At 49.7% G+C, this 21,647-nt stretch overlaps 6 protein-coding genes across 6 annotated transcripts; 2 read left to right on the top strand and 4 right to left on the bottom strand.

Annotated features, from left to right (window-relative positions):
• The first annotated feature begins 430 nt into the window (after window positions 1-430).
• Window positions 431-2,257, top strand: K441DRAFT_692576 (uncharacterized protein). The gene is made up of 2 exons (XM_067652580.1): window positions 431-902; window positions 951-2,257. The coding sequence occupies exons 1-2, from the start codon at window positions 736-738 to the stop codon at window positions 2,122-2,124; spliced, it is 1,341 nt and encodes a 446-aa protein (XP_067509281.1). The 5' UTR covers window positions 431-735; the 3' UTR covers window positions 2,125-2,257.
• A 158-nt stretch (window positions 2,258-2,415) lies between these two features.
• On the top strand, window positions 2,416-3,800 carry K441DRAFT_673307 (uncharacterized protein; the record flags this gene model as incomplete). Its single annotated transcript, XM_067650639.1, has 2 exons — window positions 2,416-2,485; window positions 2,548-3,800. The coding sequence occupies 2 exons, from the start codon at window positions 2,416-2,418 to the stop codon at window positions 3,798-3,800; spliced, it is 1,323 nt and encodes a 440-aa protein (XP_067509280.1).
• A 152-nt stretch (window positions 3,801-3,952) lies between these two features.
• Window positions 3,953-5,115, bottom strand: K441DRAFT_160442 (uncharacterized protein). The gene has a single exon (XM_067640251.1). The coding sequence runs from the start codon at window positions 5,008-5,010 to the stop codon at window positions 4,105-4,107; it is 906 nt and encodes a 301-aa protein (XP_067509279.1). The 5' UTR covers window positions 5,011-5,115; the 3' UTR covers window positions 3,953-4,104.
• Window positions 5,116-9,230: 4,115 nt separating this feature from the next.
• Window positions 9,231-10,418, bottom strand: K441DRAFT_725196 (uncharacterized protein). The gene has a single exon (XM_067654118.1). It carries the CDS (start codon window positions 9,994-9,996, stop codon window positions 9,370-9,372), a length of 627 nt encoding a protein of 208 aa, XP_067509278.1. The 5' UTR covers window positions 9,997-10,418; the 3' UTR covers window positions 9,231-9,369.
• Window positions 10,419-11,601: 1,183 nt separating this feature from the next.
• On the bottom strand, window positions 11,602-14,011 carry K441DRAFT_702589 (SCA7-domain-containing protein). Its single transcript, XM_067653414.1, has 4 exons — window positions 13,839-14,011; window positions 13,619-13,780; window positions 12,848-13,489; window positions 11,602-12,593 (listed from the first exon to the last, which is right to left on the bottom strand). Exons 1-4 carry the CDS (start codon window positions 13,861-13,863, stop codon window positions 11,956-11,958), a joined length of 1,467 nt encoding a protein of 488 aa, XP_067509277.1. The 5' UTR covers window positions 13,864-14,011; the 3' UTR covers window positions 11,602-11,955.
• Window positions 14,012-14,282: 271 nt separating this feature from the next.
• K441DRAFT_702588 (glycosyltransferase family 57 protein) lies at window positions 14,283-21,239 on the bottom strand (the record flags this gene model as incomplete). The annotated part of the gene is made up of 16 exons (XM_067653413.1): window positions 21,075-21,239; window positions 20,937-21,015; window positions 20,687-20,880; window positions 20,144-20,631; window positions 19,956-20,095; window positions 19,596-19,906; window positions 19,349-19,541; window positions 17,987-18,052; window positions 17,872-17,930; window positions 17,800-17,818; window positions 17,668-17,733; window positions 17,505-17,607; window positions 17,433-17,449; window positions 15,731-17,382; window positions 14,664-15,678; window positions 14,283-14,381 (listed from the first exon to the last, which is right to left on the bottom strand). The coding sequence occupies exons 1-16, from the start codon at window positions 21,149-21,151 to the stop codon at window positions 14,283-14,285; spliced, it is 4,578 nt and encodes a 1,525-aa protein (XP_067509276.1). The 5' UTR covers window positions 21,152-21,239.
• Window positions 21,240-21,647: the final 408 nt, after the last annotated feature.

Below are 21,647 nucleotides of genomic sequence, written 5' to 3'. Positions count from 1 at the left end.
ACCTACTAGGTGTTGCAATAGCTTTAAGTAGTAGATATCTATATATCTGTATAGTTTTATCTATATTAGTAGACTATATAATAAGATATAATATATGCTTACGCTTTTAACAACGCGTTTTTTAACTTTGACGAAATTAATGTCAGGACCAAGCAATAGCCGTATAATAAAATTAATACCATTTAGAAGCCCTAAGTCTTAAAAAAAATGTGACTATGGGGTTTAATAATAACGCGTTGTGTGAATGAATAAATTAGATATCCGCAATATCCGTTTTGCGGATTTTGCTTACGTTTTTAACAAAACTCGCCAAACCCTCTCAGACGTGATTTTGCAATTCGGAAGACGGCGTAGGTTATTCCGACGCTAGCTAAAAAAATCACGTCTGAGCTCGCTGAGGTAAATCGGTTTCTTGGTCTGAGCATGCTGAGTCAACAACCGTCCACCGAGGGTCTGATTTATGAGATAAGTCTGCTGGCGGTGACCTCCGAAAAGTTGACGTGTGACTTCCAACATCGCCTGCATACTCGAAGACCTCAGGGTTGCTTTTCTGGATGGGACAAAGATGATAGCTTGGGTGCTAGGCATCATCTTCGTCCAGCTAAGCCTCCGCTGATCTAGCACTCTTAAATACAACAACATTTATCCCTCCGCAGTGCTCCAACACGCGTGTACTAGAACCCTCATCCCTAGAAGTAACTGCCTTCACTGTCCCTCAGACCGATTTGATTCAACATGGAACGGATAAGAGATTTTTTGCAGAGGAGGTCTTCCTACGAGCCGCTAGAAGGTGGCTCTGAGAGCCCTGATGGAGAGAGAATCGAGGATCCGAAGCACCGGAAGTTCTCTTGGATAGATTATGCTGTATTCTTTCTTCTTGGCATCTCTATGTTATGGGCTTGGTAGGTTCTTCGCCCACTCCTAATGCCGACTTGCTGACTCCTCTGTAGGAATATGTTTCTAGCTGCCGGACCTTACTTTCAACATCGATTTGAATCAAACGAACCAATTCTCAGAAACTTCCAATCCGCAGAGCTGTCGGTATCCACTATCACCAATCTTGGCTCGATGTTTGTCCTCACGAAGCTCCAAGCCCGTGCATCGTACCCAAAACGGATTATGGCCTCTCTTATCATCAATATTGCCATCTTCACACTCCTTGCCATGTCGACGAGACTATTTCTTGGGGTTTCCGCTAGTGTATACTTCGCCTTCCTTATATTAGTGGTATTTGGCACAAGTCTGGCAACTGCTTTATGTCAGAATGGAGTCTTCGCATACGTCTCAGGTTTCGGCCGAGAGGAATATACACAGGGCATTATGGCTGGTCAAGGTGTTGCTGGAGTGCTTCCATGCATTGCGCAGATTGTATCCATACTTTCTGTGCCCGAAATGACTGTCAACGGCGGTGTTCCGCAGAAGTCTACCACATCTGCGTTCGCCTACTTTTTGACCGCTACCGTCATCTCCACAATCGCACTACTCGCTTTTGCACTACTCTTGTCAAGACATGGATCACGGCAGCGTCACAAATCAGTAATGGACGGTGGCGATGATGACGATGAAAATATAGAGGCACAACGCGAGTCAATACCTCTTTATACTCTTTTGAGAAAGCTATTCTGGCTTGCTGGAGCCATCTTCCTTACCTTCGCCATTACGATGTTCTACCCAGTTTTCACTCAACAGATTGAGAGCGTGAGGCCTATACCTCCACGCCTCTTCCAGCCGGCGTCATTTATACCGCTGGCGTTCCTCTTCTGGAATGTCGGAGATCTACTTGGGAGACTCGCACCTGTTATCCCTGCACTCTCCTTGGCATCCCGACCGCGGATCCTGTTTATACTTTCCCTTGCTCGGATTGTGTTCATTCCTATGTATCTACTATGTAATATCCACGGTCGAGGTGCTCGATTTAGTAGCGATACGTTTTATTTAGTGGTGGTTCAGTTCCTGTTTGGACTTTCAAACGGCTACATCGGGAGTAGCTGTATGATGGGTTTTGTAGAATGGGTGGATATAGAAGAGAGAGAGGCAGCTGGAGGTTTCATGNCGCTCTGTCTTGTTGCTGGTCTGACGGCGGGAAGTTTGCTGAGCTTCCTGGCTGCTGGATCAGGGCCTTAGCATCGTGGACCGATGTACTATATTGGATACTGCACACTGCTTTTAGGATAGCACAACGAACGAACAGCAATGCTATCTGTAAATTCAAATGCACTAATGAGAGCTCATGATCGCCATCCTGCCTCGTGAAGTGAATCGCCATAGCGTCATTGGATGAAATGATGGTTACCGAAAGCGAAGGCCAAAGCAAAGAGACCGTCGTCACCATAATCCACGGAGCCCTCCCGAATACCCACGGCCATATTCCAATACATCCCGGACTACTCTGAGGACTCAAACAGGGTTTAAGCAATGTCTCACCTCCCTGTCAAGACACTGAGAGTGAAGCGGGGAATAGACCAGGTTCCGGTTGATTCCCTCGGTATGTTACTTGTGCCTCACACACCATTCCCACAACAACATACTCCTACTTACTGCGCTTAGTTATCGAGGATAGGAGTCGCAGCAAGAGGCGCCTGACCGACCATGGAGTAGTCTTCCGACGCATTCAACCCGACGAAGACGTCTCGCTAGCCATCTCGAAGATTGAACGACATCAAGTTTCACAGTGTATTGCTAGTGCCCAGCTCACTCCAACGGTGCCATTTGTCAGAGCTACTCAGCCCGGAGAAGAGAACTTACCTCTCAATGTACAAAGAAGCCGCTCCGCCCTTGCACGCGTAGATCCAGATGCGGCACGACCCGCCACAGTACCTTCGTCACCACACCTCCTCTCTCCCTCTCCTGCTGGCCTACAGATTCAATCAGGCTCCTCAACTCCTAGACGATACCATCTCTCCCGACATCCTTCCTCCACGTCACAAGTCACACTGGGTAGTGGGGGCAATAAACGGAAACGGGATCAGCCAGTTCCGGTGTTTGTTGAGACAAGAACTCCTCTAGAAGGCCCCACACAGCCGCTGGGCACTATAAACAGGCAATACAATACGGTTAGTAATAATGCGGTCCATGGAGTATCAAGCCTTGTGCCTCAAAAGCCGTTGTCATCGCCTCGCAAACGTCCTGGTGCGAGTGCCGCAGAGAAAGAATGGAGAGCGAAAAACTGGGCACCCCCCGTGCCAGAGCAGAAGGAACTTATCAAGAGCGCAAAGCAGCCTTTAGATAAGCTAGTAAGCGATTTAGAAAAGTTTGCTCAAGAAATCGAGCATGAAGACGTTACGGCAGCAACCGCAACAAAAAGACATTATAACTCAAAACACCAACCCAAAGCACCATCATTGAGATACAAAGACAGACACTCTGAGAAACCCTCTACCCGCGATGATGGCGCCATGGATCTTGATTTTGAGGAAGAAGAGGAGGGCAAGTATGTGTACGACATATACGTGCGTGATGTTAGTATGAAAGACCCGCTCGAAGGAGGGGTTGGACCGAAGGGTACCTTTGGCTTTCTTGTCATAACGGATGAAGATGACCCTTTCTGGGAAACATATGGAGATGATGATAATGAAAAGGAATGGGACACTGACGACGAAGACGAAAATGCGGAGAATTACTACGGGGCGGACTATCCAGAAGATGAAGTTGCCTCTGACGATGAGTTTGACTTGGACGCCTACAAATACCGCCAGGGTGCTTCTGATGAGGAATACGATGCCGACCACGGTGCATGGAGCGATGACGAGGAAACTCGATACCCTTGGAACCGGAATACGGATTCCCATCAACATGTTTAAGGCAAGGATCACATTTGATCCCTCTCTCATGTTTCAACAGACGTTCATCGTGTCCGTACAATGCAAATCTCACTTCGATGCCAAAGGTCGCAGATAAGCAAGACCGTCATTCTTCGTTGAGTTAAAAAATGAAGCTACTCGGTAATCTTAAATGGAATGATCAAGGGAAAACATTCGACGTTAACTCCTGGTTATTACATCCCCTGAAATGATATATAATCAACGGATGACCTTGGACAAAGATCCTCGAAACGCTAATCCGACATGTGCACGCGAAGACCATCTTGCAACTGAAGCAGGCCGTTTACAAACGAGCTCCGGGTGGCTTGAATTTCTCTTCCAGCCTCTTTACAAAACTTTCTTTCTTCATTAATTTCACCTTTTGTCGAAACCTATTCTTATTAATAGCATCTCTCTTTTCCCCGGGGATACTCTTACGCCTCTTAATTAGATTCCACTCTTTACAGCCGAATAACCTGTAAGCTTCACTCTGAAGCCCGCTTATTGTACGCTTAGTGGTACCTTCCGAACCTATGGGTTTCTGGCCCTCTCTGTCTTTGTACGAAAAAAACTGCTCCGCGACAACTTTCCATGAGTGTTCCAACACCACGTGCAAGTAAAGAAGCATGATCTTCTCGTCCAAGGTGTACTTAGGGCGAGAATTATTTCTTCCACACGTGTCCTGAGTGTCCTCTGTAACCAATGGGTCGTCATTGACCATGACTTCGACATCCTCATCGCTGGGCAATGATGGAGTAGTCGTCTCCGGCGAGCAACAGCTAGCTCGGCTCCATGTCGATTCATCAGTGTCCGTATTCTGAACTGTCCTAGTGGCATTGATGGCATTCCAGAACTTGGAGCCACTCGGGTCATATTCAGCCAGACCATGTGAATCTCGTGAGGGTTCGCCAGCCGGCTTTGCACTCTGTACCCCGCGCTTTCTCGACAACCAAATGGACAACGTGGCGTTGCTTTGTGGATTCGTGCATCCTGGGGCTATGGTTTCAAGGCTCATCTTGGCCAGGTCAGGGATACATCCGTCGAAGTTGGACAAGTCTCGTGAGCATGTCGAGGTATGCATTTCTCCGATGCGTGTGCTCCGGTCAAGGGAACCTAGAGATTCGATACTTCCATGAGGACCTGGATTTCTGCTACTCAGCATCTCCTCTGGAGCCAAGTATGGATTTGACATACCTTCGAGGCCTCTCATGATGGCGAGTTTTAAGAACAAAGATGTGTATGATTGACTAAATCGGCTGTAGATGAAGGATATCCAGGCCGTCCCGATTGCTTCGAAGCATTGACTAATCGTGTCAATATTTATACCTCGAGGTCCTAGGGAGTAGAAGAGGGATGTAAGGTAGCTCAAGATTGGGTGTCAACCCCCGCCGGGGCGGATGGGACATGCATCCATAGGCTATGGACGGTGATTTGACGCCAACACCGCAGACGGAAGGAGTGCAGAAGTCGCCTACAGCCCTCGAAAATGACCTCTCAGAAGTTCAAACCCCTCACACCATAGCACTGCCCACATCACTACAATGCAAGTCTTCGTCGAATCATCCTTCTTGTCGCAGTTCAGGTTACTCAATCGCTATCTGGTCCGCTGAAAGCTTGGAACCAATCCCCGTTGTTGCAGACCGCCTCTTCAATGCATCCATCATCGCAGAGCCTTGAAAAATGAATACCTTTAGCAGATTGTGAAGGTTTATTCGGAATATCGAACTACGTTTGAACAGGACCCACTTGTCCTGGAGTGCATGAACACTGTAATACTGAGCAGTTGACTGTACACCTAATTCCATTGTATGCATCGATGATATAACGAGAGTTGACCAAAGGAATGCATAATTGGACTAAAGGTGTTATTTCGGGGATGTGTAACATTCAACCCTTCCAGGCTGCCAGAGGTTTCTCTGCTCGGCAATCATGACCTCTATACCATTGCAGGAGACCCTGCCCCTACTTCTCCGCTTGTTTGGACCCCGTCTTTTGGCGTAACGCCTCAACTCTTCTGGAAAGCTACTGCACTACACAAGCACGGTCACGCCAAGAGCGTTGAATTCTCACACGGATCTCCCAATCTAGGCTAGAGAGCTTCAGCATATGTTCGACTCTCCTAGCTTTGAAGATGCGCAGAAACGCCATCAGAGTAGGGGCCTGTCGATCGACCTACGTCCCAGATTGATCGAAACAAAGGTACTCCCCCCGCCGCGAATCTTGCAGCTTGGCCACAAGCCCGGTCGGGAATGTTCAGCCATCAGTATCTGCAGCATCGCTAAAAGCACGGCCTCCAATGACCTTACCAACCCTTCCGAATCTATCCATCTTGTCCAGGCGCAACGAGGTGAGACCCCATCCGTTCTATTTTAATTGCGGGCCAGCTTGAGAAACACATCCTGAACCAAGACAAGTCTACGGAACTTCTCTATTGTGTTTAAGGTGAGCTTGCGGAACTACGGATATGACCGTCCTACAACCATATCGAACTTTGAGCTGCAACACGCTACTCAAAATTTCGCAAGTTCGAAGATCAGGAGATGCGAGATTTCGGGCTCAACTCTCAACTAATCATCAGTTTCGTTTCGCTGCGTAAGCCACGACCATCTGCAACCAGGGGGGGGGGGGGCGTAGTGTTAGTATGAAAATCTGAGTACGTCCAAAGGCCGTTCCGAGGCTGACTGGTGCAGGCAGCTTTTGAAGCAAAGGCAGCTAACCCCTCGAAGTCGGTGCTACTGAAAAGGTTATTCTTTAAACTTTTGCCGCCGGGTGTTCCCGCCTACTTCCAGAGATCACGGTAAGCTGTCAATGAAGTCGAGCCCCACGTCAAGGCCCACGCAATGGTTCGGCCACGTTATGCGGCATGATCCCGATGCAATCCGGGATGATGCTACGTCGGGCAGATGCATTATATGCTACCGCCGTCCGTTTTTAGGGCCAGAATTGGTTTTAGTGTAGTTAGCAGTAAGTGACATGTCAGTTTTCCCGCAATGGGTCTGATTAATTGGAGACAGGAAAAAGCAAAATCATATCCTCACGTCAAGTGCGATAGAGGTGACAGCGACTGAGGCGTCGATTGTGGCGGAACTAGCATCCTAGCTTTCAGCACTTGACGAGCTGCCCACTGATGCTTTTCCCTGCAGACTGCGTCAATGGGGTAAGTTGTAGATGCTAGTGGACCCAACTTATTGCAATTGGCCCGACCCGTCCTAGCTATGGGGGTTGCCCCAACAAACAGAGTCTGGACCCCATGCGGCGTGTACCTGACTTTGGCGAGGACATCCTTCAAATTGCTGGATCGACTACCTGACAGCTGTCGATCTGCTGGCGACAATTCTAGATTCCATGGATCGGGCACNCCATGGTCGATGAAAGGGACTGCTATCTAGCGGTACCCCGGCCTTATGAGTCCAGAAGCACAGCAGAGTGGGAAAGAAGAAATAGATCGGTGCATTGGTCTAGGTCCGCGACGCCTCGGGAAAGCCCGCGGAGGGGCCTCGTTTTCTTTCGCTATCTTCAGAACTTTCTTTCATAAGTACCACAGCATTTTTGTTCAGTCAAATTCATTGTTTTCTTTCATTAATTCTTATCTATACGCCAAGATATTCGCTTCACTGTTTCATTCAGTTCAAGGAATGCCTTTGCTTAGGGAATATAACCTCGAGCTACCCTCGCCGTTTGAAACCGTCTTGGTATTTAGTAGGCCAAACTTCGAAAGTTAAACATAGTGTTACACGAAACCGTGCCTCATCCTATCAAATCTGGTCGCAGCAAAGTTCATGCAGCTACTGCATGCCTTGACTGTGCCGCCCCCTCATCTAATTCACGTGCCCAGATGCTGCTTCGCTGTTCTGAATATTCTCTGGTCTCAGGAATCGAGGCTTCTCAGCTGGTTTAAGCCACTTTCTAAACTTTCCCTGGCCGCTAGGTTCGTGTTGGTGCTATCTGCACATGCGAACAGTCGACAATAGTTTTGCAACACTAACCCTAATAACATCGTACGACAATACAGTGGTCTAACTAGCCTAGAGCCAAGTTTTTTACAATATGATGAATGCTCCATAACACAACTTTTTCGTTAGAAGCATGGCAGGGAGGTAACAACTGAATACAAACAAGGTGTGATAATTATTAGCGCTCTAGATTATTACGATTGTCGTAACGTTAAGCTTATTTTCTTGCTCTTCCTCTGAGTATTAAGTTCATACTATGTGAGAATTAAAAATATCCAGTTCTATCGCAGATTTCCAGGAAAGCGAATCTAGTAGCTCTAAAACGCTTACCCGAAATTATACCTCCCGCGTATCCCCGAACGTATGCTCTGAATACCTATACCGACAAGGCACGAAGCATCCTAGTATCCACCCAGAGGTATCCTCACAACAACTGGTTACTGATTGCAAGGGTATTAGGAGAAAGAACCCCTTCCAGCCATTTTCAGGAAACCAGTACGACCAGAATTTCCTTCATGGGCTGATCCTGCGACATAGAATAATTGTGAAACATTTGTATATCACTGCCTACCTCTTCATGCATGCCACAATAATTCGGGCTAGGCTTTTTAAGACTGCAGGGAGGCACAGTTGTCGGGGGTTGAAATGGATCTGCTGATAAGGGATTTTCGGCAGCCTCATGCTCTGGCTACTGTTAGTAGTGACTTAACATTTCGGAAAGCTAACTGACCGGATTTTGAATACACAATATCTGCCTAGAACGTTCCACGTGTGCCCGCTTTTCCTCTTTTTGGCATTTTGTTCCTGTCAGTGGGAACTCTGGGGTCTACTTCTCTCTCTATTTTTTCAGCTTTTCCTGCGGCGTCCATTTCTCTTCACAGGCAGCGCCATATCCTCTAAGTCCAAGTCCCCCTTCCCCACCTCTTCATGCCCTCCACCATTTTCAACGCCTTTAGCAACACTTATGATCCCCTATGCATTCAGCAGTATGATTTCTCTCAATTATCCACAAATACTCCGAAATATTGAGCGCAACTCAAGATACGGTTACATGATCAATATGTTTCCCTGAAGTGCCGATTCTCACTACCACCACTCCTACGACTTCTCAGACCAGAAATGACCACGAGTTTATATGAGCACTATTAGCTCTTGTTCTCCTGGCCGCCAACGCACCCTCTAGTAGTTGACCGACTGCCAGGCGTTTCGCTTTACCATGATCCCGGAAACGAGCAAAAACATTCAGCAAGCACCAATCTTCGGCCTCACTAGTATCTACGTATGCGAGCGCGGCTAATAAATGATCGAACATACGTCGAAACTTATCCGCCGTGCGCATCCTCTACAGCTCTTGGAGACGGCTTTTAGACGCCCACTTAGAAAACAGAATGAATCTCAGGTCGGAGTGATCAAAGTCAGCCAGATCTTCTTCTTGGATACCATAAAACAATCCGCAATGCTGTAGTCCTTCTGAGAGCTCAACGACGGCAACAAAAGGCAGTGGTCTGAAATTTGCTCTAGTACGGAGTTGACGAACGTGAATTGATCCCGCGATGCCATGCAATATCCGAGGAGCTGTAGGCTATTTTTCGGTCGAAGATGTGGGGTATATGGCCCTAAAGTATCATGGCTAGTGGACCGACGCAAGAAGTTGAACGAAATCCCGTGCACTTCACAAGACCGTAATTAATATCACCAGTCCATCCAGTCCGGGACCAGCTAGGGAAAGGCTTGATGCCCTGCATGTCGGCCTGATTATCCGATATCAGTGGGCGGTTGGCTTTATAAGATGGAGTCCATAGTAAGGTGTAGACGATTAAGGATTCGGGCAGGCAGCTGATGAAATTCCACCCGAATCGCTTGGTTAAAGCTGCTGTGATCCCAGAGAAAGCGTACTCGATGTCCTCGCTATATGATAGCTGTCGCTTTGTGTATACTTCAACGAGAGCACGGTAAAGCTCGAATCCTTCCAGCCAGGCCCCTCTAATACCCATATGACTGCAATTACGTGTTTCTTGTGACCATGCAAGCGGGTTCAAACCCCGAAGCTGTGTTTTCATCTTGGAGTTTGCTGGTTTCTGACCATATCCCCGAGCGGCATTGGAAATATGTCTTTGTCCCTGAGAAATAAAGACACATTCGAGATAACATCCTGTGCTGGAATGTCCACGCTCGGCTTTCGTATGTAGTATTCTCAAACGACTCGTTGACGGATGGGTCTTTCTCGAGCCTGATAGAACCATTCTGCCAGCAGCTGGCCGCAGAATCCTAGTTCTGCGTCGCACGCCTGGAATATCCGGGTTTGAATCTTTGCATACTAGGGTCACGATCACGGCAACGGCTCCGGCATAAATGACGTCTATCTTCGAGATGAGGTCATGCTTTGTCTCTTCGTCATCTTACACGATACAAAGCGTGTCGACCCAAAGGTGTCTCTCTCCTAGGGCAGAGACAAGATCCATAGCGTCTTGAATAACTTGAGAGATCTGATCTCTATGCGCAAGTATTAAAGTAATGCTCCATGTTGTTCCAAGTTGTAACGGTTGTCTTTCGTCAATTTGAGGCTAGAAACACCTCCCCAAGCATAATCCAATACCATATAGCTAGAGCACGGGACGTTCTGGACTATTTGCTTGTCTATAACATCAACCAGCGTCAGTGTTATCTTTTGCGTACCATCCGCGTCCGCCAACGCCCGGGTACATCCTCCTCCATGAGTTTTCTCGCAGTTTTGGTTCGTAGCACGGACGGCGGCGGAGTCGATTCTATCTTGTGGAATTGCCTAATGTGGACATTGAGAGCGTGCAATTTGATTTGCTCTTTTTTTTGTTAAAACAGTAAGGGCACAGAGGTACGGATATGGGGATTCTCGACATGGACGACTAGAGTCGCAAGTGAGGCCTCTCATGGAGTCTGCTTTGATACTGGATCTGCACGAAGCACATCTGATATGCTGGTAATCTTCGCCTGATTGGTTTTGTCGAGCGCTAGGTGCGCGGCTGCGTAGCACTTTTCGCAGAGGCTCTCTTGTCCAGGTTGTTTTCGTAGCACAGAAAAGACCTGTTTCTTGCAGCAGCATGCGGTGCTTAGTGACCAGCCTTAACGCTTGTAAGACTCTAGCTATCATCATGCCTAGTAAATCCCGCACTCTCTCAGGTATGCCCTTGGTAACCCCAGGATACAACGTGCCATACGAGCCTGCTGGAGGACGATCTCTGACCAGATTCTCCGTTAATCAAGGCGATATGTCGAAAATTAAGATCGACTAAACAGAACCTGCATATTCCAATTTAACAGCCATAGCAAGTCAAGACGCACCGTAGTGACTGTGGGATGCCATTGAGGCACAGACCGAAACGATTAAGCCCTCTCCCATCACTCTTCATAGTACCATTTCTCCACATCCTCCTTGCTCTTACCCTTATCCTTACCCGCAAGGTTGAGTCTCCATATTTTCCCTCAATATAGAGGGCCCCAAGCATAGAGACTCCCAAGCATAGAGACTCCCAAGCATAGAGACTCCCAAGCATAGAGACTCCCAAGCATAGAGACTCCCAAGCATAGAGACTCCCAAGCATAGAGACTCCCAAGCATAGAGACTCCCAAGCATACAAACTCGCAGCATCAGCTACTTCCAGCATCCTATTACAGTGCCCATCCCAACCTAACTCCCAAGAACGCGTCCATCCAAAAATCCCACCATGCACTGTACTCCTTCCATCCACAGCCAGGGAGCCAGGGAAGTATGACCGGTAATATATCTCTCTCGGCCATCATGAATCTGATCAAACGCGATCAAATCAAACCATCGCATACAGAGATGTTGCACTTCGCAGCACCCCAAACGATAAATCCACTCACATATCCAGCCACGTATCAGGACACCACGATTACATTCCCTCTTTTCTAGTCCTCGTGTACCAAAGGACCTCCCATAATCCATAAAAAAAAGAACGGGGGGTATCACTATCCCAACTTGCATCCAGCAGCAAGAAAACCGAAAAGTCTACCCCAAAAGGTATCCAAACGCCCGCACCCACTCCAGTCCCCAGGCCTAGCTCAAATATGGGCCATTCGAATAAATAGATAGCCTCCTGAGCAGCACGCCCATGTCTCGCATATCCCTCCTTCCTCTACTAAACCCAAACGCCAGTCACAATGCACAACTCGCCCCTCTTGCACCCGCTCTCTCCTTACCCACCTCACGAACCCCCAACACTAGCCACACTCGCCACACTCGCCTTGCGCTGCCCACCCGACGGCGGCGGTAACTGCCCGGGTAGTATCTGCCTCGGCCCACCACCCCCCGCCACACCCGCCGCCGCCTGTCCCGCCAAAAGGCTCTGCCGCCTCGACCCCGGCTGCTGCTGCTGTGACTGCTGCTGCTGCTGTGACTGCTGTGACTGCACCTGCGACTGCAGCGACTGCGGCGTCGGCCCGTCCAGCCCCGCGCTCAGCGGCGTCGCGAACCCGCTCCCCGTCCCCGGTCCCGGTCCCGCGCCCGTAGCCGCAAACCCCTCGCCGCCCGTCGCGACGCCGAGGCCCAGCATGCCACGCCCAGCACCAGCACCAGAACCAGCACCAGCACCACCGCCGTCGCCGGGCCCTGCGGTCGAGAAGAGCCCCGCGCCGCGGGCACCGCCGAGCGCGTTGTGCAGCATGTCTTTCATGCGGATGTACTGGTACTTGCTCTTGGTGGAGATGAAGGTGCGGGTGGCGAGGGGCCGGGGCCGCGACTTGGCGATGGCGGCCATGATGGCGTCGCGCTCCTCGTCTGAGTCGACGGCGCCTTGAGGCTCCAGGTCGTCTGCTAGCGGGGCGTTGGCGTCAATGGCTGCTCCTGTTGTGGGGGTTAGCGTTGTTTTGTGAGGAAGATCCGATGCGGAATGGAAAATACAGAGCATGACGGGGAAGGGATGGTCGGGAGGAAAGGAGATTATGAGAGGGGGGAAGGAGGAAAGGGAGAAGGGAATTCCTGAGTAGTGCGTAGCTGGTAGATGGACCAGCTCGATGCCGGAACACGTAGACAATGGAAAAAGGCATTTAAGCAGTTCCAGTGTTGGATATAACATGTGAAAAAAAAAGTTTGCTCACTTTGCTGCTTCGCTTGATTCTTCTTCTGATACTGTGCCAGCAGCATATCATACGGCAGACTGCGACCCGGCACCGCACGCTTCAAGCCCATCGAATGGCTCTTACATGTCAAGCTCCTGGCGCAGAAGCCACCATTCGCCAGTGCCACACCGCACTGCCTTTCGACATCGACTGGTCCTTTCGGCTTCGCCGTCTTCGGCTTCGGCTCGTCCTTCTTTTTCTTCTTGGCGTTCGGCGCCTTCTCCGCGTCCGCATCTAGCTTGCGCTTCTTGCCTTTCTTCGCGGCGTCGACGTCGGCAGCCGCACCCTTGACGGCGCTCTTGCGCGCGTTGTGCTTGATGGAGCCCTCCTCGTCGTCGAGCTTCTCGCCCTTCTCCTTACGCAGCGCCGCGTCTTTCGCCTCCTTCGCCTCCTTCTTCTTCTTCAGTTTCTCCTGCTTCTTGTTCAGGCAGTCGCGGATGTGGCTTACGGACGCAGCGCGCAGTACGGGGCGGCGACAGTGCTTGCATTGCACCGTGTCGACCTTGTCTTCGAGCGGGCGGCCAGTCGGGAATGCCGAGAGCGTCTTTTCGTCGAGCGGGTTGACTAGCGGTGATGAGGGGGTTGTCGATGCAGTGTCCGACTTCTTGGACGTGTCGACAGCTGGGAGGGCTGTAAGCCTTGCGCCTTGCCACGACGTTTGTTGCTTTTTTTTTGCCCGCAGCGCTCGCGAGCTCCTACCGCTCATCTTGAGGCGTGCAATGGGCTTTGGGAGAGGTTAGGACGACATACCAATGATCTCACTTCCCATCCAATTGCCCGCTACTGTCTGCTTCGGAGCTGTCTTCTTGAGCTTGATGGTAATAGGCTTCTTGTCCTTTTCTGAAAAGACTTCTTTGTAGATGTTCGGGTCTACTAGGCCTTGCTTTGAGGAAGACGTTGAAGGTGTGGGCGCTGTAGGCAGCAATATCAGCATGGAGATGGAGGGGTAGGATGGGGAGTGCTGCGGTACTTTTGCGGGCGCCGTTCGCGGCCATGATGAATGAAGAGTGGCGGAAAGGGCGAGGGGCGGGTGGAGGTTCAGTTGGTACCAGCTAGACAGTAAGGATGGGTGGGGAGAATGTATGGGAGAATCGGGGAAGGTTGGGGGGTTTGGAGGGTTGATCAACAGTTGGTGGTCGTGTGGTGCACGATGATGTTGGTGAAGGGAAAGCCAAGACTTCCTCAAAGATGGGTGGCTACGGTCGCACTGATTAGGATTAGTCCCAAAACTTGTCCGGATGTGTGGAGAACGAGTTTGCGGAGAGACTGGTGAGATTGGCCCCCCATTTCAGCTATCAACTTCGATAAAAAGTCGTGCATAGCCAAGTTACGTTCAATAGTGCTATCTACTATGTTTGGATTAAATTCTTAGTTTTATTGTTTGGGAAGGTTTCTTTTTGCCCTCATATCACTTCTACTTTACAACACCGTGCTCTGTCCATCCAGCGCCATACAGTCCAAAATAGATACGAGTTGCCTCAGTTGGAAGAAAAAAAGTCGCTTCTATTCCGCCCTATGCAATCGAAGCCAACAGTAGCAACACCGTGATAATGCAAATAGTAGACCTGGGTCTTCGACGACCACCAAAAGCTTGATGGGCCGAATACGTCCTGTGTCTTTGGAGGAGCCGCCGATATATCGTGACGTGAGTTCGTAATTCGTGAAATGCGATGTGAGGGTGAATTGAGTTCCAGGATAGACGTATGCAGAGTCAGCTATTGCATGGCGCCCACTACAACCTCCCATATCGAGTCCCTTGTCGTGTCAATGGCTTCCCATTCTTCCCAACAGGCACCTTCATCTTGGGCTCGCCTCTTCTTTGTTTCTTTGGTCTGGGTTGTTCCGAGTGGATATGGCCAAACTGCTCCCTTGCTATGCTGTTCGTCCAAAGCAAGCATTGGTCTTTTGTGGCCTCTAAGTCGATATACGTCTTTGTCCGAGTCGAAACGCGTGTCGCCGAGTCGTCACCCTCTGCCTTGTTCTGCTCAACCTCTGCTCTGTGCTCCTTCATCTTGCCCATGTATTCGATGATGGGCTCACGGAATGACTGGAGCTCCTTCCGAAGAACCTTTTCCCTGTTGCCGCGCTCGTCTAGCCAGGCGATGAGCTTGTCGATATCCTCTGGATCGTCATAATATCCCCACTCAATCGAGTCTCCGAGACGAGTCGGACCTTCGTCCTTTTCCCTACGCTCAGGAACCGTGATACTAAAGGCTTCACGATCCTTCGACAAGATAGGCTCGGTGATTAGAGGCGCCATCTCCGATTTATCAGGCCCTTGGACCCAGAGGCGACCATTGGCATAGCCGTATTCCGCCGTTGAGCTTGTCTGAAGCCCGCCGTAAGGCATACCATTACGCTCAAACCAGTAGTACCGATTCATGAACCGATCTTTTCCTAGGTACTTGCTGCGCTGCACAGCCGCTTCTCTGAGATCATCGTCTTGCTCGTTGATCATGTCTTCGCAATGCTTGATTTCGGCCTTCTTCTTTTCAATGTCTCTAAGGAGTTTCTTCCACTCCGCTGACTGCTTAGATTTGGCTGCCTCGGCCTTTTCTTTTTTCAGCCTCTCTTTACGGGCTTCCTCCTCCTCACGCTTTCGTTTTAGAGACTTAGTATGACGAAGTGTTCGGCTGATATTCCGAGGCTCTTCTTCCGAACTGCTTTCGCCTTCTTGAACTTCTTGACCATCTTCAGTCCCGGTCATGGTTACATCCGGAATCTCATTTGCTTCCGGTGGAGGAGAAGATGGCATGTTTGCAGGTAGCAAGATCTTCCTGGTTTGATCAAGTTGGAGTAATTCCTCAACGCTGTTGTGGTTTTTAGTAGGATCACGCATACTGGAAATTTTCATGAACTTACAGAATTTTCTTGTTCCGCTGATACTCAATCTTTTCTTTCCGGATCGTTGTCATTTCTTCACTGGCTGAGGACAAGTGGTTCCTAAAGTTATCTGTGCGGACAGCGAGCATGCAAGCTATCTCCAATGCGGCAACGCGTAAGTTGGCATCTAAGCTGACATACTGCAAACGAATACTCTCTAATGTGGGCTCTGTATCCACTGGAACAAGATGAGTGAGAATCTCCTCACACACTTCCTTCTGTCCGTGAATGAACGACACGTTGTGGATTATTCCCACCATTATGGCCTGCCAACCTCCATTCTTGAAATCTCTCTCCTTGCACTGGTCCACCCACTTAAATTCATTGAGAAGCTCGGCAGCTCTGTGCACCAAGCGAGGCTCCGCGACACTAGGACTACGCCTGGCTAAGGCTGCCGCCTCAGATTTTGCTAGGCTGCTCCGGGTTGTTCTCACCGGAGGTTTAGCCTCTATCTCGGGTTCTGGAGATGAGGGTGTGCTTGGCTCCTCTCCAGATTCCGACTCATCATCTTGATCTTCGATGTTTGGAAGCCCAACCTGCACTTTGCCGGTCTCATCGACCAGCTGTTTTAGGATCGCACAGTGGACTTCGGCGAATAGTTCACATTCCACTTCTTCATGGGAGAACCGCATGGCATCCACAAAGTCATCAAAGGTGAATGAATCGAGGTAAAAGACTTCGTCGTGCACATTCAGAGTCTCCCAAATACATAAAAGAGGTCCCATGGATTTCATTAGGATTCCAGTTTCTCTATTGGAAGGTTCTGCCCCTGCCGGAACATCGTCGGAAAAGAATTTGAGAGGGGGGCGTTGTGTTCCGTTGCGTCTCGGTTGGAGCTCCAAGTCTTCAATTGGATATTTCACTGGAGGGGCTGGTGGTGGAGGAGGCGGAGCTGGTGGTAGTGTTGTCGGGGCGATCACCTGGTACGGCATGAACTGATTCTGGAATGACAGGCTGATTGGCAGGCCAGGTCCATGCTGGAAGTTGGGGTGGATATCGTGTGGGAGATGAGGTGGACCAGCCATTGGCAGGAACGGAGGTAGCCGTCCGTTGGTGTGTGGTGGCATTTGCAAAACCTGCTGCTGTCTATGCCTTGCGAAGTCTTCAGCAGAAAGTTTCCTCTGCCCCTTTACCGGTGGTTTGCCAGCGGCACCTGTTTGGGTGTGGCTAGCTAAGAAGTTAAGAAAGGTGCCTCCATGTTCTGCAGGTACGCTCTGTGCTGTTTGAGCGGCGGCTGCCTTCTTTTGAGCCATGACCGCATCGCGTGTCATTGTTTCCGGAACTTTGGTACTGATTTTGTAGTCGTTGGCTATCTTCTCTTTTACGACCCAAGGGGCTCCACTCCAGCCCTCGCGAGTAATGGAGTTTCGTAGGAAGGATTTCAAGACAAGCTTAGAGTACACCTTACGATCCCTACAGAACTCTTTCGACCCGGTTTTAATGATTTCTTCCGCACTGCCGTCCAGCATGATGTAGTATATTATGGGTTTGGAGGATTCCATTGGAGTTCCATCGGGCATGAATCTGGCCTTCGGGTTTGGATCTGTTATGTCTCGTATAACACCATGCTGTCTGGTTCCATGTTCATCAACTACAACACGGTCACCGACGATGTAATCTTCCTTGTATTTCTGTATGGACTTAGTAAAGCCTCTCTAAGGAATGAGGAGGCCGGGCATACTTCGAATACTAGATTCACTGTGTACATACTGTGTCAGTGAAAAATTGGTCCGACACTGGATTTTGCACGTACCAAGATCATCCATCCGAGATGTACGGTTGAATTGCACAAAATTTAAAACTCGCTCACGTAGAGCCTCTGGAAAGTAACTGTCAATCTCCTTGGTGGATTCCATCTACGCGCGTATTAGCATACTGCGGGGTAGAGTCCTGAAGACGCCATGATTTGTTCATACTTCGCTATCCAAAGCCTCAAAAAAGGTATACCCAGAGTGGCCAGTTACGTCACACGTAAATTTCTTCTGTAGTGTTTGTCAGTAACGGAGAGCCGATCAGCCATGGCGCAGGGTGCTTGTATAAGCACTTGCCTGCTGGTAAAAGTCGCGCCTGCAGTATGTCAGTGCCGGCCTAGACGACAGCCAAATTGGATGTCTGCTTACCGTGCGAGGTATCTCTCGTAGTCAGCGAAGACTTCACCCGTCGCCTCTATGACCCAGACCTACAACGGTCAGTACACGGTGCTCCGTTTATTTTGTTTATAGAGTAGGCTAATACCTCGGTGTTATCGTCTAGGAAGGGCGGTGGCGGTTGAAACTTCACGGGCTTTCGCTTGTATTGGACCTAAATGGGTCAGCATGAGGGAACTCCAGGTAGAAAGGGACGCGTTTAGTACCATGGTTGTCAAGCTGCTTGCTTCATGTAGTTCGGCCGGGGTGCAGGTGAGAAAAACGATTCCGAACTATCACGTCTCAGCCCTACCAGTCGCCGCCGGTGTCAGGATCCTGTCTGGGGCTTCCCGAGGATGGAAGCGCAAAGGTATGGGCCGCAATGGAGTTATGGCCGGTGGTTCACGCCCAGACAAGACTCTCCGGAGCACTGGAGAGTGCCCGCGAAAAGATGTCGCACAGGGTTGCGGCTCTTAAACTGATATAGTGACGCGTCTAACAAATGGAAGACGTGTTGGTAAGCGTTTGCGAGATGGACCGGCGGGTGTGGGTGTGGAGGTGGTGGTTGTGAGAAAGAGGGGTGAGAGTGGAAGTGAGTGTGAGGAACGGAGGTTGGGGCAAGCAACAGAGGGAGGCCCATTGTGAATAACGTGCAAAAGCGGCTACGTCCAAGATGGGGGTTGTCAAGCTAAGAATTTGGCTTGCAGCAGAATTCGGTAAAATACCCTACCCAGAACATGAATCCTCCTGCTCCACTGCCCGTCACGCTCTTCACCTTCAACACCCACGTATTTATGCTCGTTTTAGTGCTGCGATCGAGAAGAATTTGGAGAGTACCTATACATGCTCACTTGCGCGCTTTTTCGGGGTTGTAGTTGTGTCTATACAAAGCCGAGCATCTAATAGGTCTCCTGCCTGTGGCCACCCCTAGCATGCCCGTAGGATGCCCAGTTCTACCGCTCCATCTTCCGAACCTAAAAGCCCGCCATGATTAATGCCAGCACAGCGGACGTTTTGCTGCCTTCATTGAGTCTAAGGGATTGCTTGGTAGCATATTTGCATTCCGGCATACACTTTATATCAAGCAGCAATGCCGGTTTCTAGGAACACATATATGTTAGGGCGATATTGAACCATCCCTTAACGGCAGAACAACCGCATGCGTGATAGCAGGCCTTGTTTTCTATCAGGAACGGGGAAGTATGGGTACTCCAGTAGGTTTGCGACAATCGGCCTTAGTGTTGGCTATACCGAAATCAGTGATCGGCGTTGGCTTATACTCTAGAGAATTTAATAGCTTAAGGCGTCAAAACCGCCTATTACTGCATTCGAATCTCCTGTCAGGCAATGATCATGTGGCGTTCTAGTGCGTTTTGATGTCTACTAGGTATGAGCGACGGTATGTGAAGCTTGTGCTGAGGCGCATTTGTGCCTGGCCTGAACAAATTTATGTCTAAGCAGACAAATATACTACAGAAAACCCTATCCAGCTACCTACTACTCCAATTGCGGAGTAAGAACTCGTAAACATGAGAGGGAGAAATTCGTACTTCTGCCCAAAGGCGATAGGATGGATCAATGAGCAATACACGAGCAATGGTATGGCAATGCCGATGTAGACCAGCGAGAAACGGTCGAGCAAGAAAACGCGGGCATGTGAGGACCTGGGCCGTGTTTAATAGATATCGATTGACGACCGGAGAATTGACAGTACTTACGCTGGCGCAAGCCGGTCAAAGGTCAGAAGAAATAGTACAAGCCAGAAAATAGTGTATACGGTTTTAACGGGGAATTCTGCAACCGTAAATATCAGTGGAAATAATGAGACGTGTCCAGCTACTGCTAAAGGCCGAAAGGCTCCGAGGTAACGGCGATCTTTGAGGGCAAGAAGGCTAAAAGGAATGATGACAAGCAGAATTGCCTTCTCGTGCACATGCCAGCCAAAAAGAAACGAAGCATAGCCACAGAGAGTGACTGCACCGACGAATGTTTCCCACGTAGGCTGAAGGAAGAGTTTGATCAGGAAAATCTGGTTTTATATCAGGAGATGCCCAACAAGATAGAACAGTAATACTCACGACTTGAAAAAGTACAGTCAAGAGGAACGTAGCTCTGGGCGGGACGTCTGGTAGAACTGCAAAGGACGTGTCTCCCACGAGGCCTCTTGTCACGCTGTTGACTGCTTCTCGGTTGACGTTCAGGCCTGAGTATGGAGCCACTACATAGCATTAGTAACGAGGGGTGTGGGTAAGGAAGGTGGTCTCACAGTAGATCAAAACTCTGTCAGTGAAGGAGTACATAGCCCAAATATTGGGTGCCCAGTACGCATGACACAATCCTCTGGAGAAGGGAAAAAGTCGGCTCAGGAGTTGTGCTGTCTGACCCCAATATACGAAGGGCCCAAAAGCACTCGCAAAGATGAGACTTATGCCTGCGCCTAGTTTCAAGGCATTGCCGAACCCGATGCGAAATATCGATTTCGGACTGAGACAGTAGGCTCGAAGGAGAAAGACAAAGTATGCCGGGGCAAGATAGAGATAGATGTGTTTCAAGCAAAGCAGAGCTGCAAAGAGCAAGCCGCTCGGAAGAAGTGTTGACCGGTCACGGGCCAGAACCAGAGACAAGATGAGGACACCATAAAGAAATCCATTGTACTGGAAATGGATGTGGTCGATGATCAACAAGCCGGGAGAAAGCAGAATTGAAAGGGCGGCAGCATGTGCGGGCTTCCTAGACGGTGAGCTCCTGACATATCTAGAAGTGGAAGTCAATACTATGACTGTCAGGCCGGGGGAAGGGCTTCAATCACAAATGCAATGCATAGACTAGTACGAGTTCAGTGACGATGACAGTCGTCCTCTGAAAGTACACAGTTTGCCAGCTGCTATATTCGAGACTTTTAACATTGAGCAATGTTGGTTCAACCAGTCGAGCGGCCTGAGACAATATCCACTCGAAGTAGGCGAAAAAAGGAGGGTAGTCAAGAGTCCACTCCGAAGTTTTCTGGGCGCCAATTAAATGCTAGGAGTCTTAGAAGGTCCATTGGCAAGCTAACTTACCTCGTAGTACCATTCCTTGGCGGGTAGGGAATTCGTTATGGCGAGCCAATTCCTGTGAACCTCGAAGTCTGTGGATTTGCTGGGGATAGTCTGAGCAACGCGGGGTGGTGGTCAGAGAGATTTTTGGATTCAACATACTAAGCAGGAAACAAAAGGATCTTCAAAGCTGTGGCTACAACGGCACACTGCGCTATGGACGGATATAGCTCCGCCATGGAGACATAGACAGGTGGTGGTCAACTGAAGTGGAGTTTCGACGCATCCCAGGCGAAAATTGAAGTTAGCGGACAGGGCGAGGTCATGACTAAGCCATCAAGGTACACGTCTTTGATGGACGCGCCACAGGCTGCACCCCAGCACCGCCCAATTCCACGGGTGAGTGGCGATCAAACCATGCCAGGCACGCTGCACGCAAAACCCCCCCAATTTATTTTCTTCGTGTCCTTCTCGAAACTGTCCCCTTGCACCTTCTCTCCCCACCCCGCGGCTGTTACATGCATATTGCTTTTGATTGCACTGTGCGCTAGCCCGAAGCTGCCGGTGAGGGGAATTCGTCATTGTTCTCGAAGCAGTCAACGGGGTCTGACTGCTGGTCGCGAGACTCGAGTGACCAGGCCCGCCTCGACTAGTCAGGAACACTCTCAATTTTGCTGGCTCTGGTTGCACCCAACACTTTTTCAGCCGCGCGACACCGTGCCGAGGCCCACCTCA

Source organism: Cenococcum geophilum (assembly GCF_001692895.1).
Source record: "Cenococcum geophilum 1.58 unplaced genomic scaffold K441scaffold_3, whole genome shotgun sequence".
Lineage (NCBI taxonomy): Eukaryota > Fungi > Ascomycota > Dothideomycetes > Gloniales > Gloniaceae > Cenococcum > Cenococcum geophilum.
Note: the sequence above shows the minus strand (reverse complement) of the source record. Positions and strands in the feature narration are given on the sequence as shown.

What these genes read in the sequence shown, in the direction of transcription:
- K441DRAFT_702589 (XM_067653414.1), bottom strand. Translation starts at nt 13,863, where the DNA reads ATGGCCGCGAACGGCGCCCGCAAAA. An exon ending in CGCGAACGGCGCCCGCAAAA is followed by an intron (nt 13,781 to 13,838) that starts GTACCGCAGCAC and finishes TGCTGCCTACAG; the next exon opens with CGCCCACACCTTCAACGTCT. An exon ending in GATGGGAAGTGAGATCATTG is followed by an intron (nt 13,490 to 13,618) that starts GTATGTCGTCCT and finishes CAGCCCTCCCAG; the next exon opens with CTGTCGACACGTCCAAGAAG.
- K441DRAFT_725196 (XM_067654118.1), bottom strand. Translation starts at nt 9,996, where the DNA reads ATGGTTCTATCAGGCTCGAGAAAGACCCATCCGTCAACGAGTCGTTTG.
- K441DRAFT_160442 (XM_067640251.1), bottom strand. Translation starts at nt 5,010, where the DNA reads ATGAGAGGCCTCGAAGGTATGTCAAATCCATACTTGGCTCCAGAGGAG.